The following is a 14,768-nucleotide window of genomic DNA, read 5'->3' on the forward strand; positions in this document are numbered from 1 at the left end:
TGGCACATGCTTATAAATTCTCTTTAACACCAGCACATGGGAAGCAGAAGCAGGAGAACCTGAAGTTGGGCCAGCCTTGGCTACATGGAATCCTGTCTAAAACTGCAAAAGAAGTTCAAATTCAGGCATTTCAGCAATTACCCAAATTTCTTTCATCTATTCAGGGAACTCTTAGAGTGAAGGCAGAAGCTGCCAGAGGTGAGATAAATGAAGCGCACTTAGCAACATAAGGGTGAAGAACAGACTTTTATGACTAGCTGACTTCATCCCACACTACCGAGTCATGAGGCAACCTTTCTTCCCATACCATCCTTTTTGTTTGAGACAGTTTCACTACATAGCCTGGGATGTCCTTATACCTCTAATAATTCTCCTGTCTCAGCCTACCAGTGCTGGGATTTATAGCTATGAGTCAGAAGACACAGAACCCAACACCATTAATCATTGTGACCTAAAGTACCCAGATTCCAACAAACACAAATCTCATTAAGGCTTTGGGGGTACAATAAAATTGGTAAGTAAATTATATGAAATTTTACTTAACATTAAATATTTTTAAAAGTATATTATTATATATATGGGTTTTGCCTGGTTGTATGCCTATACATCATGTTAACGTAGAGATTTTTAATTTGTGTTTTGCTTGTATGTAAACTGGGCACCGTGTGCACACCTGGTGCCCAGGGAGGCCAAACGAGGGTATTGGATCCCCTGGAACAGAGTTACAAATCACCAAGTAGGTGCTGGGAGTCAAACCTGGGGCCTCTGGAAGTGCACCCAGAATTCTCAACTGCTGAGCCATCTCTCCAACCCCAAATGTTTCCCTTTTATGTCTCTGGAAAAACCAGAAGCCAATCTTGTGGCTGAGTTCAACCACTGTCCACAGTAGAGGGAAGAGTTCTGTCTGTAAATACCATATAAAGAATGAGAGTATACAGGCCGTCCTGTAGCTCAATCTGTATACACTTGCCTGACATGCATAAGGCCCTCTTCTCAATCCCCAGAATGGAAGGTAAACAAAAATGACCCTTAACAGCAAAGATAGTTATTTGGGGTTCTGATGTCCCCTTAATGGATTATTTAGTATCTCCAATCCTCCCATCAGACTTGGCTAAGAAAACAAAGTTAATTCCTAACAAGATCACACCTAAAATAGGGAAACACTTCCTGGTTGTGCTGTTTTGAGCTACTCAAGTGTAAGTTTTGTCAGTAATATTCAACAAAACAAGACAAAATACATCAAGCCATATTAAGGGGAAATCATCCATTTATTTAAAGATCGCAAGACAACATCTGTATTTCTGGAGCACAATTTAAATGCTTTACTTTTTCAATAAAGCAGAATATAATAGAAAAAAAAACAAATTAGTTTCCAGTAATATCTATAACTATCAGAATTAAGTCTTCCACAGACATGTTACCTGGAAATAAAAGCCTGTTACAATAAGCAAAGCTTCAACCAGAGCGGCTACTTTTCGTGCCAGGAAAAAGTTCATCCCTATAGGAGGAATGATGTGCTATGTAATATGGCCACAGATCACAGCCTTAGTGGTACTGGAAGTCTATTATCCAATCCCACATTTAGTAGTTCCGTGAATTTGGAAAGTCAGTTTACCTGTAACCATGCTGGCAACCTTTAACTGATATTTATTCAGTTAAAAAATAAATAAATCCCTTAACTGGTGTTCCTGGATTTACATTACTAAAGGTACACAGTTCATCACAATGTAATTCTGCTTCAGAATTACACACGAGACTCCTTGCTTAGGTTTTAACTAGCAGTAAGAATCACAAATTCAAGTTCTTAATTATCAATAACTTGTCAGCTAAGGTACATTCAGGCAACAGCTGCAGCTACAGAATAGGTGCACTGCCTAGGTGCTTTGGAAAGACATCGTCTAAAGCACTAACACGAAACTGACCTGTGACTGGAGAGGAGAAATGCAGTATTGTAGTAGAAACATATTCATATGGCGGCTTCTTTGTTTAAGCCTCAAGCCCTCTACCTTGTATTGAAATGCAAGAATTCAAGCTCCAGGAGGGCAAATGTCTAACTTGTACTCTAAACCAAGTAGTGATGCAAATTCACTACTACCAAGGTTGAATCCATAAATGTAGAGACTAAGTCCAAAAGATATATATTAACACAGTCTGAAAAATAACTGCCTGTAGAGATGGTCCTGCAGAGCTTTTACCTCGAAATCTGTCAGTGAACAATATTTAATGTACTGGAGATAACTGCAACTTACTAATCAAATATTTGAATACTTATACTTACCTGGGATTTCATTTCTGCTGAAAGAAATAGGAAGAACAGGACTCACTTTAAAGAAAAAAACAAACTTTAGAAAGGATGGTAAAAGTCTTATCACACACTATCACTTTTGGAAGCAGCATAGAAGGGGCAGTCAGGGGCTTAAACACTGGTGAAACAGGTAAAAATTAGGCAAAAAAAAAATCTACATTATTATCAATAACAGTACCACAACTGTGCCCTTCGTGATTAATATTCACTCCTCAGAATTCTCATTTGGCACCAGATGGCGTGTTTAAGAGAAACACTCGAGGATGTTTGAAACAAGACTTGGTATCGTTAGCAGTCACAGGTGAATTTAAATGGAGGTGGGAGAAAAGAAATGAGAAAGAGGCTGAAAAATCTGAGTCGCCATCTAAATCAACAAAGCATTGCCAGCGTCAAGCATTAGGTCAGACACTAAAACGACTGATATAGACTCCAGTGGTTTATAAAACCTATAAAAAGACTACACCAGCAAGGTCCCTGTCACCCTGTCAGAGTTCACACACTAAAACAGGAAGCAACATTTTAGTTTAAAACCTTATCTCAGAACAACCAACATCACTTCACATGAGTAAAAATACCTGAAAGCAAACATTTTTAAAAGCTCCAATACCCAAAATATAAAGAAAAAAAGATGGATCAGAAGACTCGATCAATCCATGGCTGGTCAATCTCTATCTCCCTCCACATTAAGCATCCCATGGAAGACCAAGGGAGACCAGACCTTCCAGACCTCTGCACCACCTGCTTGCTGCAACACACTACAGAGATTCCTTTTGGAATAGCAGTTTCTTATCTCGTCTCTCCCGATCATGCAGGAAGCAAGTCTGGCTGTGCTATTCTATTATCGTTATATATCACCCATCTGCAACACGGTACTGTACAGATAAGCACAATGCATGTTATCTAGTTCCCTTTCCCCCAGAAGGTTGAGGCTCAGGTATAGGGGTAATTCTATGCAGTCTTTATTCAGGCTGACTCAGTGACTTCAACAGGCTTAATCATGTGGTCAGGTTTGTTGCCAGCTGCATAGTGCTCCCACATCTGCAGATAGAGCCGCTCTAATTCCATTGTGTATTGTTTGGTGTTGAACAGAGGGCTAGATATTCTCTGTTTCCAGACTTTGCCACGAATTTTCTTCAGGCTAGGTAATAAAAACAAAGAAAACCAACTTTACAAATCAGAACAAAAACTCAGAACTAGACCCTATAAATACCTATTTATTTTGTGGTATAATATAAAAAAAAATATCTTTTCTGATTGGCCTGTCAACTTAAGATAAACATCTGAGAAGAGGGAACCTCAAGTGAGAAACTGCATCCATCAGGCTGGTCTGTGGGCATGTCTGTAAGCCATTTTCTTAATTAATGATTAATGGGGGAGGACCCAGGCTAATGTAGCCTAGCAAGCAGGCTGAGCAAGCCACGGGGAACAAGCCAACAAGCAGTGCTCCTCCATTTCTGTGCTTCACCTCTTGCTTCTAGGTTCTTTCTTGCCTTGGCATCCCTTCATGATGAACTGTGACCCTTTGTTCTCCAAGTTGATTTTGGTCATGGAGTTTAACACAGCATCAGAAGTATATTGAAAGTTGGCTTCCATTGGTTAGGTTCAACCCAACTGTACTCATATTAATATTAATATTAATGCTGTCTTTCAAACAAAACAAAACAAAAAAGACCCTATGGACTCTATTTGTGTATTTGGGTATCTATGCATGTGTTTATGTGTGCATGTAATGGCCAGAAGACAACTGGCCTTGAACTCACAGATTGCCTGCCTCTATCTCCCAAATGCTGGGATTAAAGGTGTATCCCTCCATCACCCAGAAAAAAAATTAATGCATTAAACATAAATAGCATGAAACAAAGACAAATTAGAAACACTATTTCATTGAATGGATGAAGCTCCATTTACCATAGCATGATCCCTCTAATTCCCACTCATTTTCAAGCAACTAAGTTTTTTTGTGCTTTTTTGGTGGCAGTGTTGGTTTTGTTTTGGTTTTTTTTAGATCCTACTGTGAAGAAGTGGATTATTAGGCTCAAACATCTGACACTTTGGAAAGTTCTTTACTAAAGTCTAGTGATGACTTGCGAGTTTAGATCATGTCTCTTCTCATCCAGAGAGCATACAACTTACTTCACCTATTTTAAATTATCCTTAACTTATGGCTTGATTTTAGCCACATTCTCAGATATAGTTTGTTCCTGGCAGTTTACTTACTATTCGAGATCAGTTCCCAGTTTTACAGCTATGTCTTCATATTCTTGTCTGCTTTTAGCAATGAGCTCAAGACATCCTAGGCAAGTAAGCTGAGAAGCTGCAACTCGAGAGGCAAGTGTCTCTCCTGAAAAGGAAAGACAGTAATTGCACATCTTCGAACGGGGAAGTCACATAGTCGTCATTGTTAATTGCATTGAAGTACCTACACAGTACAAACAAGAAGGGTGCTGCCAAGTACTCAGGCTTGCAGAAGTCCCATTTTCTATCCTCCTGCCTTAATTACTTCAAGTACATACAATGTCACCTTCAAGTATTCCTCTTGATCAAAAACTTTTAATGAATAAAGAAGGATGCAATGATCTACCAGCCACTTACCTGGCATAGTCACCATGGGTGTTCCTGCCCAGAGAACATCCATCCCTGTGGTGTGCCCATTACATAAGGGAGTGTCCAGGCAGACATCAGCCAGCTGACCTCTCCTGACATGCTCCTCTTTAGGAGCCACAGGTGAAAAAATGATACGGTTCTGGGGAAGGCCCATATTTTGTGCATATTGTTGAATATTGGGTTCTCCCACTGCTGGAAAACGCAACAGCCAAAGGACACTATTAGGCACACGTTTCAGAATCTGAAAAAAAAAGAAGAAAAAAAATGAGAAGATTAATAGTAATCTGCCCTTTCCCAGAATGATTCTATTTCACTTTATTCTTTCCATTGAGAAGCATACTTGGGATGTGGTGACGCAACTCTGCTAGGAGACTTTGCCTAGCACTCACAAAGTTCTGTGATTGACCCCCAACACCACCTAATAGGGGCATTGTGGCACACCCCTATAATCCTGGCAGAACTGAAGCAGGAGGTTCCTAAATTCAAGGAGACCCTGCTTGGGACCCAGGTCTTTCCCTCAAAGAGATGAATCGTGTCATTTGAGTTACGCCTTTTCTCTTAGGTGTCTGTCCCCAGAGAGTCTGAGGACAGAGGAAAGAACTAGAAAACAAAAGTCAAGTCACTAACTGTTACAATCTGAGGCAACTATATCTGGCAGGAACTAATATAGGCGGTGGTCTTTGTTAAAAATGCGTTTTTGGGTATCTTACATTTAAAAAAAGATCTTGACAATTCCATACATATTTTTGGAAGGAGTCATTGTCACCTCCATTATGTCTTACATTTTAAAAAGATCTTGACAGTTCCATACATATTTTTGGAAGGAGTCATTGTCACCTCCATTACTCACCTTTCCCATTTTGAGGAACCCCTCCTACCTTCATGTTCCTATTTTTGTGTTTATGAGCCACTGAATTTAATTGGGGCTGCTTACATAAAAGTGGGTGGGGGTGAGTTACTGGAACATGGGCAAATTACTACTACAGAAAATGACTCTCCCTCCCCAGGAACCATCACTACTAATAGTTCCCAAGGGGGCGGTGGGGCCTCTCTCCCTACTTTTGTTTTTAAGGGACAGGGTCTCATTAAGTTTTCCAGGCTGGCCACAAATTCATGGACTCAAGCAACTGTATCTCAGCCTCCAGAGTAGGTTGGAGTACCAGCACATTTTATCACATCCAGTACTTCGAATTTTAAATCCCAAACCACACCACATAAGGAACAGTAACAGGATTTGGCCAACTTGCCTAATCTAGATCAGAAGAGGCAGCAGACTTCTATAAATGACCAGATAGAAAATAGTACTGGCTTTTTAGTCCCATGGACTCTTTCGTAACTGCTTACTTTGTAGCTTGAAAGCAGCCATAGATAGCAAGTGTCTAAGTACATGCGTACGTCCCTATGTCAAAGTTTTATTTATGAAACGAAGCAATGAGAGGCTGGGGATGGAGCTCAACGGTAGAGTACTTGCCTAGCATGTGCAAGGACCTGGGTTCCACCCCAGCATCAAAAAGAACCAAGCAACGAGCCAAGCAGTGGATTTGGCCTCCAGACCAGTTTACCTACTCCTGATTCAGAAGTGCATTTATTCAACATATCACAGAACTTCACACTTCCTCCTCTGAAAAATGTGAGAATAGACAAATTTCCAAATTCAGACTACTTCACATTTTTAAACATTTAAAAATGTTGTACAATGTACATACATTTATCTAGCGCTCTTGGAAGCAATTCCTTGATTTTTTTTTTTAAAGCACATTAGTAGCTCTATATTGAGATGCAGGAATATTCATAAACAGAATTTAAAAAAACAAAACAAAACTGAAACTAGCCTGTTAGGTAAGTTTTGCTTTCAGAGTTTTAGCCAAAGTGAGGATTCAGGGATAACAGAGGTTTAATCATTCACTTCCTCTCTTTCTATATTATCCTAACCTTTCAGACAAATAGAACAGATACTTGGGAGTAGGGAATGAAAATCAAACAAGGAATGATTTCTTCCTAACAAAAGGTGAAATAAAAACACACCACTTCAGTGATACAGACTCAGGGCCAGCTAGCTCCATGTACTCAGCGTTGCGCTTCTGCAAACCAGGCTCACGAGCTCACTGAAAAGCAGGGTCATCGACCAACTCTTTCCTGGTTCAACCCCATAGACCTGCAAGACTGTTAAACATGGGCGGCCACACAGCAAGTTTCGCTATCAGTTTAGGCCAGGGGTTGGCAAACTATGGCCTGCGAGCCAAGTATGGCATGCAGCCAGTTTTTAGAAATAAAATTTGATGAACAAGACCATGGGTACATTTACATAATACCGAAGACATTTTCATGACACATAGGATAAATAGGAAAGATGACTGGATTACTAATCACAAAATTGCAAATGTCATTTACATTTTGAAGAAAAAGTTTGTTGACATCTGGTTTGGGCAGAACACTTTGAATAAATGTTTTATAGCATGAAATTTAAAAATCACAAGACTGAAATCACTCATGGTGCACACCTTTAATCCCGAACTCAGGAGGCAGAGGCAGATGATCTAAGTTTGAAGCCAGCCTGGCCTACATACTGAGTTCTAGGGCATCCAGGACTATATAGAGACCCTGTCTTAAGAAATAAAAATAAATACATCAAAAGCTCACTGGTACAGAGCTTGCCTACTGTGTATCACACCCTGAGCATGATCCCCGACACTGGAGGAAAATACAACATTAGAGGGTGAAATCAAAACTGGAAATGGCTGTGGACCTAGCTCAGTTGGTAGAGTTACTTGTCTAGCATGAAGGGAGCCCCGGATTAATTCCCAGCACCACATAACTAGATGTGGTGGCAAACCCCCGTAATCCCGACAGTCAAAAAGGAGAGGCAGAATGAACACAAGTTCAGTGTTATCCTCTGCTATGTTACAAGGCCAGCCTGGGGTACATTGAGACCGCATGTCAAAAACAACAATACAAGTAACGTCAACCTGACTACGTGGGTTGTATTTAGGCATTTAGGAATGCACAGGAATATACACAATTACCACCACCGCCACCACCACCACCAAAGAAAAAGAAACACTGGGCAGTGGTGGCACACACCTTTAATCCCAGTGCTTGGAAGGCAGAGGCAGGCAGATCTCTGTGAGCTCAAGGCCAGCCTGGCCTACAGAGTGAGTTCCAGGACAGTTAGGGCTGTTACACAGAGAAACCCTGCTTGTAACAACTACTAAGGAAAAGAATTTGAAAGAGAGAAAAGGGACATGGCAGGGTTTGGAGAGAAGAAAGGGGGAAATTATATTAATTATAATCTCGAAAAATGAAAATGATTTAAAGCAACAGAAAACTTCACAATTCTTGGAAATAAGAAATAAGCACAATAGTCCATAAGTAAAAAGGGGGCAGCTTCGCGAGACAGCCCGTGTACATACTCTTTACTCATCAATAGGCATTAATAACAAATCTACACATACTCACATTTGCCCACATCTGCAGGGTAGAAGGGTCGATTTTATATAACTGATTAAAGTTACAATACACAATGGCATCTTCTGGTAGCCCGTACTGGGAACGGGTGGTTACAATAATGGTACGGGGAACCTCCTCTCCAGTTGCAGCCTTATTATTGATCTAGAATAACGAAAAGAACATGGTGATTAAAATTAGAGTTAACACAGACCAAAGAGAATTGCAGATGTAGTCCAGGGCCTGCTGAGCAAGCAAGAATCCCTGGGTTTGATTCAAGTACTTCATAAAACAGGAATAGTGGTACACATCTATATATAATTGTAACACTCGGGAGATGGGAGAAGACTGATCAGAGATAAAGGTTTGACGCTAGCCTGGGCTATATGAGAGCTCCACCCCACAGAAGCCTTCCAAAAAAAGAGACAAGCTGAAGGATGGGGGTATATCTATAGTAGAGCATTGATCTAGAATGCATAAGGCTCCAAGGTGTGTGTGTGCGCACACACACACACAGAATGGAAACAGAGTGCAAGAGTGAATGAGCAAGCTAGAGAGATGGCTCAGCTGTTAAGAGCACTAGCTGCTCTTCCAGAGGACCTGGGTTTGAGTCTCAGCACCCACATGGTAGGACAGCTCACAACCATCTATAATTCCAGTTCCAGGAGACCTAATGCCATCTTCTGGCCTCCTTAGGCACCAGGCATGCACATAGTACACAGACATACATTCGAGTTACACCCATAATTTTTTTTTTTTTTAGAAAAAGAATCAATTCATAAGATATAAAATGGTGTAAGCATTTTAAGTCCTGTCCCCGAGTTGTAATGAGAAAATGTTTTGATATAGTTCATGTTTAAGACATCAAAAGCGATACCACTATTTTGACTTAGGAGGAACTGCCCTAAGAGAATTATTGCTTTAGTCAGTCAAAAGACTCTCTAAAGGCAGGGGGGCTGCCAAGTTTGAGAACAGCCTGAGCTACATAGCCAGGTCCTGTCTCAAAAAGAACCAAACAAGGCCAATGGTGGTGGCTTTTAATGCCAGCACTCAGAAGGCAGAGGCAGGAGGATCTCTCAGTCCAAGGCCAGCCTATTCTACAGAGTTCCAGGACAGCCAGGGCTACACAGAAAAACTCTTGCCTCATAAAACAACAAAAAGAACAGACGTACTCAAAACCCTATAACCAATAGAAAGTTTTTGTTTTACTCCATTCTTCATGGATAAAATGCCCTTCTCCAAATCACAGCCTGTCTCCAAGGCAAATTTCAGTTACTCCCCCTTACACTGATGGTCAACTTCTTCAAGTACAGTCTTATCTGCAAACCCCATACTTTTGAGCACTGTGTCATGCTTTATGTCATGCTTTATGCTTTATGACTGTGGGTATCTCAATAAAGTAAAACCCTAAGAGGTCTAAGATCCTTGCCCTCTTCCACTCTTATTGATAGAGCTATGTATTTACCTATTCAAGTATGCTATACGCATGCACACACACTCACAGACTACATATTACTGTGATTAAGACATGAGCACTAAAGTAATTCCGTCTGCTGAAGGATACAAACACAAGCATTCTACTGCACTGTGCTGAATGTAACAATGAACCCAAACTACTACAGAAGCACGGGAGACAAGTACCAACGAGTATAGAAAGAGAGAACAGAGATTAGTACAGGAACTGGTTCCTCTAAGAACTATCTGAACTGAAAGGCTGTGCAGGATTTGGCCAGGAAATCGGTGAGTTTACAGAGGCAAAACACCACATGGCGCCTACAGATAAGAGAATAAAGGCACAGACAGGCAAAACCAAGACATTGGCACAGTGGGCGCTCACTAAGGAACTTGATGGCTGAAGCCAGATGACTTTTTTTTTTTTTTTTGGTTTTTCGAGACAGGGTTTCTCTGTGTAGCTTTGCGCCTTTCCTGGAACTCACTTGGTAGCCCAGGCTGGCCTCGAACTCACAGAGATCCTCCTGGCTCTGCCTCCCGAGTGCTGGGATTAAAGGCGTGCGCCACCACCGCCCGGCACCAGATGACTTTTAAGACCAGACACAACTACAATACCAAAGAGCCAGTTTTCAAGGAGCTCATTTCCTCCTCTATAAAACAGTGGTTTGGGGCTGGAGAGATGGCTCAGCGGTTAAGAGCACTGGATGCTCTTCTAGAGGACCCGGGTTCAATTCCCACCACACAAATGGCAACTCACAACTGTCTGTAACTCCCAGGATCCAACATCCTCACACAGACATACATGCAGGCAAAACACCAAGGTACAGAAAATAAAATGAATACATTTAGAAAACAAAACACAGCGTGGCTGTAAGAGAAAGGAATCGATGCATGTACGGTCTTCTCCACCTGTGTAGTGGCCAGTCCATTGCTAATACTGAATCCATTAATGGTGATCTGAATCTGTCCTCTGTTAATCATCTCAATGACTGCTTCTGCAATTGTATTCATGGGAATGACAGGCAGATTAAGAGCCGTGTTACTGGTGTCTGCATTGTCCCCTCCATCGGGACATTTCATCTGAAGAAACAAAAACATCAATGAAATAAAACGCATTCTAAGAAAACCTCACAAATTTAGTTCATTTTAATGACAAATGCTGACTAGGTTCTGACCTTGACAATCTTCACATCTGGTAGACTATCAAGAAATGCTTTGAGATCGATGCCATTCAGAACTATCCGGTTGTCATAAATGTGCCCATTGGATTTAAAATCAATGACTGCTTTTTTCTATTGGAAAAAAAAGTTTCAGATATGCCTTTCAGGGTGCATATGAACAACAATAAGGAAAACATGAACACAGTTCTTTGAATTCCCCCATAGCATTGTTTTCTGCCTACCTTCAGGTGAGGGAACATATTAGCATGATCACCAATAAAAAAAGTATGGGGCATGTAAGCCAGTTTCTCAGAATACTGCTCTGCAACTTCAGCTGGGGATGTTTCCTGATCAGTGATGATATAATCCATGAACAGTGCACCACTAGTCCCAGGGTATCCCAGCCACATTGCCTAAAAAAAACAATCAGACCAAAAACTAAGAACTTGCATCCATCTGCGAACTTACCAAATTACTGCAGGGTTGTTTTTGTTTGTTTTTGCTTTTGTTTTGTGTGTAGCAATCATTTCACAAGTTTTTCAAAAGAAGATCTTTATCAAAAGGGTCCCAAATTATATATGTAAATAAATACTAGAGGCTGACTTCTTTAGCCAAGAGCAATCCAGCAGCCTTTCAGACTAACCTTCTAAGTGGTAAGGTATTCTTCAAGTATATAAGACAAAGAGCTATTTAAATAAAACCATGAAATGCTTGTCTCCACTGACATTTACCTATAGGCACTAGGTCTACACCCAAAAATCCATCCTCATGTATTCCAAGAACACTATTAAAATCAAGAATGTTTATCCTGTTGTTTTCAAGGGCAGTTAGTCAGATGGAGGAAAACCAAAAACCACTGTCTTTTTAGTCCAATAAACATTGTCAATGACTATTCTCTTACCTGAATAGGAGCTGGCCTGAGAGCAAAGAGCTCATTTCGAGCACCCTTGGTATACCCGTTCATATTTACAAGGATGTGAATTCCATCCTGGTGGATGCGGTCAGCTGCTTTTCCATTGCACGGAATCTATGGAATAGACAGTAAGAACTATGTAGAATCTCAAGATTAATTCAATTTGTTTTCATGACATTAAACAGAATTCAGACCTAGAGGTTTAAAGAGAGTTGGGAAAGCTGGGTACAGTGGCTCACTCTTGTAATCCCAGCACTTGGGAGGTAGAAGCAGGAAGATGAGGAGTTAAACAGCAGCCTCAGCTACATGAGACCCTGTCTCAAACAAGCAAAGCAGACAGGAGATGAGAAGCACGTCAGTGAACTAAGTTAATGGAGGCAACACAGGGTTTAGCACCACTATAATAGCATCAAAGCATTCCATTAATGGAAAAGCAGAGTTTCCTTCTAGATTGGATGGATTAGTAGCAGGGTTACAGAAAGGAGCTAGTATTTGAAATGAGCCTTCGAAGATGAACAAGAGGCCAAGCACATTATTAGAGCCTTGAAGCCAAGCATTTAGGAAACCTGAGGCAAAATCAGGAGTTTGTAATCAGCCAGAGCTAAATACTTAGACTCTGTCTCAATCTCTCAATCTCTTAATCAATCAATCAATCAATCAATCACACAACAATTACTAAGAGTTTGACACACTATAATCTCAACAGGAAATGGTATAAATAGAAGACTAGAGATGACTCAGTGAGGAAGAGTGCTTGCTAGGCAAGCAAGAAGACCTAAGTCTGGAATCCAACATCCACAGAAAAAGCTAGATGTATGTGGCCACACACGTGCACCCGTAACTTCAGGTCCATGGGAGTTAGAGACAGGAGGATGAGCCAGGTTCCGTGAGAGACCCAGTCTTGAGAAAATGAGGCCAAGAGTGGTAGAGGAAGATCTCCACTCTTGGCTGGGTATGGTGGCATATGCCTTTAATCCCACAATTTGGGAGGCAGAGGCAGGTAGAACTTTGTGAGCTGGAAGCCAATCTGGTCTACAGAGTGAGTTTAGGTGATTGACCTCCAGAACAGCCAGGGTTATGTAGAAGATACCCTGTCTCAAAAACAAACAAACAAACAAACAAACCCAAAGATACACACTCTAAACCTGCAGGTACACCTACATGTACACACATCACACATTCACATATACATGTACCACATGCCAAAAATGGAAAAACCTAGGGTGACATGTGCCTATAATCCTAGCACCTGAAGATTAAACTACTTAGTGAGGTCCTATCACAAAAAAAGGGGGTGCAGGGTTAGAGAGCTGGCTTGGTAGTCAAGAGCACGTGTTACTCTTGAAGGACTACATGGAGAACTCAGCACCCACATGGTGGTTAACAACCATCTGTAATTCCAGTTCCAGGGCATCCAAGTTCTTCTGACCTCCAAAAGCATCAGGTGCATACATGATATACATGCATGGTGCATGTATACACAAGCATAACACTCATACAGATAAATCTATCAAAACAAAAATTTAAGCCAGGTGTGGTGGCTCAGGCCTTTAATCCCAGCACTCAGGAGGCAGAAGCTGGAGGATCTGTGAGTTCCAGGACAGCCAGATGGCTGTTACACAGAGAAACCCTGTCTCAGAAAACCAAAAAACGAAAAATACTGAAGGGGAAGAGGAAGCATGGTGGCGCATGTCTTTGGTCCCAGCACTCAGGGGGGCAGAGGCAGGTGGATCTCTGTGAGTTCGAGGCCAGCGTGGTCTATAGAGCTAGTTCCAGGACAGCCAGGGCTACACGGAGAAACACTGTCTGGGGAAAAAAAAAAATCAAAAAAATAAATTTGAAAAAAAAAAGTTTCTTGTCTCAAGTGCAGGTTCAATGTCCAGTAAAGTTATATATCGGTTATATCACATTTCTATTTTATGTACAACTTAAAAGTCATGCCAAATATAAATGTAAATGACCAAGGAAATAAGAGCAAACTGCCCATACACATTGTTCCTGTTTAACACCTGCCATCAAACTACCATCTTACAAACTTGAGGTTTAACTCCACACACACACACACACACACACACCAATTTGTATCGATATTCTTTTCTCAAATTTACTCACAATTGAGAAACTGCAGAGAGAAAGGTACTTGCTGAGGACCTGCGTTTGCTCCCAGCACCCATGTACACCCCTGTAAGTCCAAGTCTGGGAAATCTGACACGCTCTTCTGGCCTCCTTGGGCACAGCCTCGTACATGCACATGCCCACCTACCATACCAAACACATACACTGAAGTATGAAACCTTGCCTACCTGAGAGAGATCAATGAAATGGTTGGCTTCTGCCATCACCTTCACCCGGAAGTTTGTCCCGTCATCTGGACTCAGGGCATAGCAGAACACCTGAAAGGCAAACAGGACGGTGTACTTAATAACCTCGGCTCCAACCTTCGCAAGATAGTGGGCTTAATAGCAAAGATGACAGACTAAAGCCACCCGAACCTCTCTCTTCTTACCTCAAATTTGTCAGGATTGTGCATGCCTGGAATAGACTGCATAAGGTGAGAAGTAGGATGATTCCCAAAGTCAGAGCTCACATATCCCACACGCAATCGTCCATCACTGAGCTTCAAGTCTTTTGGATGTTCATATGGTGGTTTATGAAGGACATTAATCTACCGACAGAATACAATGTTCATTAGTAAGTCACGTCATGTATAAGTTTTTATCTAAAAATAAACAGATAACAGGGACTGGTGATGTAACTCAATTGGTAGTGTGCTTTGTCTTGCTTGTATAAAGCCCTAAGGGTTCCATCCCCAGAACTACATAAAAAGCGGGCATGATGGTGCCCATCGTTGATCCCAGCCATCAGGAGGTGAGACAGAGATCTTTGAGTT

At 41.3% G+C, this 14,768-nt stretch overlaps 1 protein-coding gene across 3 annotated transcripts in view; it reads right to left on the reverse strand.

Annotated features, from left to right (window-relative positions):
* Positions 1 to 1,249: 1,249 nt before the first annotated feature.
* Ogt (O-linked N-acetylglucosamine (GlcNAc) transferase) overlaps positions 1,250 to 14,768 on the reverse strand; it is a 43,985-nt gene continuing 30,466 nt past the window's right edge. For 2 of the 3 annotated variants that reach the window (XM_015999616.3, XM_006981124.4), the window contains exons 13-22: positions 14,385 to 14,543; positions 14,182 to 14,271; positions 11,867 to 11,992; positions 11,208 to 11,378; positions 10,981 to 11,097; positions 10,715 to 10,885; positions 8,366 to 8,518; positions 4,898 to 5,150; positions 4,523 to 4,646; positions 1,250 to 3,443 (exon numbers count right to left, since the gene is read on the reverse strand). In XM_015999616.3, coding sequence (XP_015855102.1) covers positions 3,269 to 3,443; positions 4,523 to 4,646; positions 4,898 to 5,150; positions 8,366 to 8,518; positions 10,715 to 10,885; positions 10,981 to 11,097; positions 11,208 to 11,378; positions 11,867 to 11,992; positions 14,182 to 14,271; positions 14,385 to 14,543 — 1,539 coding nt within the window. In that variant the 3' untranslated portion in view covers positions 1,250 to 3,268. Of the gene's footprint in view, positions 3,444 to 4,522; positions 4,647 to 4,897; positions 5,151 to 6,385; positions 6,531 to 8,365; positions 8,519 to 10,714; positions 10,886 to 10,980; positions 11,098 to 11,207; positions 11,379 to 11,866; positions 11,993 to 14,181; positions 14,272 to 14,384; positions 14,544 to 14,768 lie in introns of those variants that run through there. The other variant, XM_076562883.1, reaches the window with a different exon arrangement.

This window comes from Peromyscus maniculatus, chromosome X (assembly GCF_049852395.1).
Source record: "Peromyscus maniculatus bairdii isolate BWxNUB_F1_BW_parent chromosome X, HU_Pman_BW_mat_3.1, whole genome shotgun sequence".
Classification (NCBI taxonomy): domain Eukaryota; kingdom Metazoa; phylum Chordata; class Mammalia; order Rodentia; family Cricetidae; genus Peromyscus; species Peromyscus maniculatus.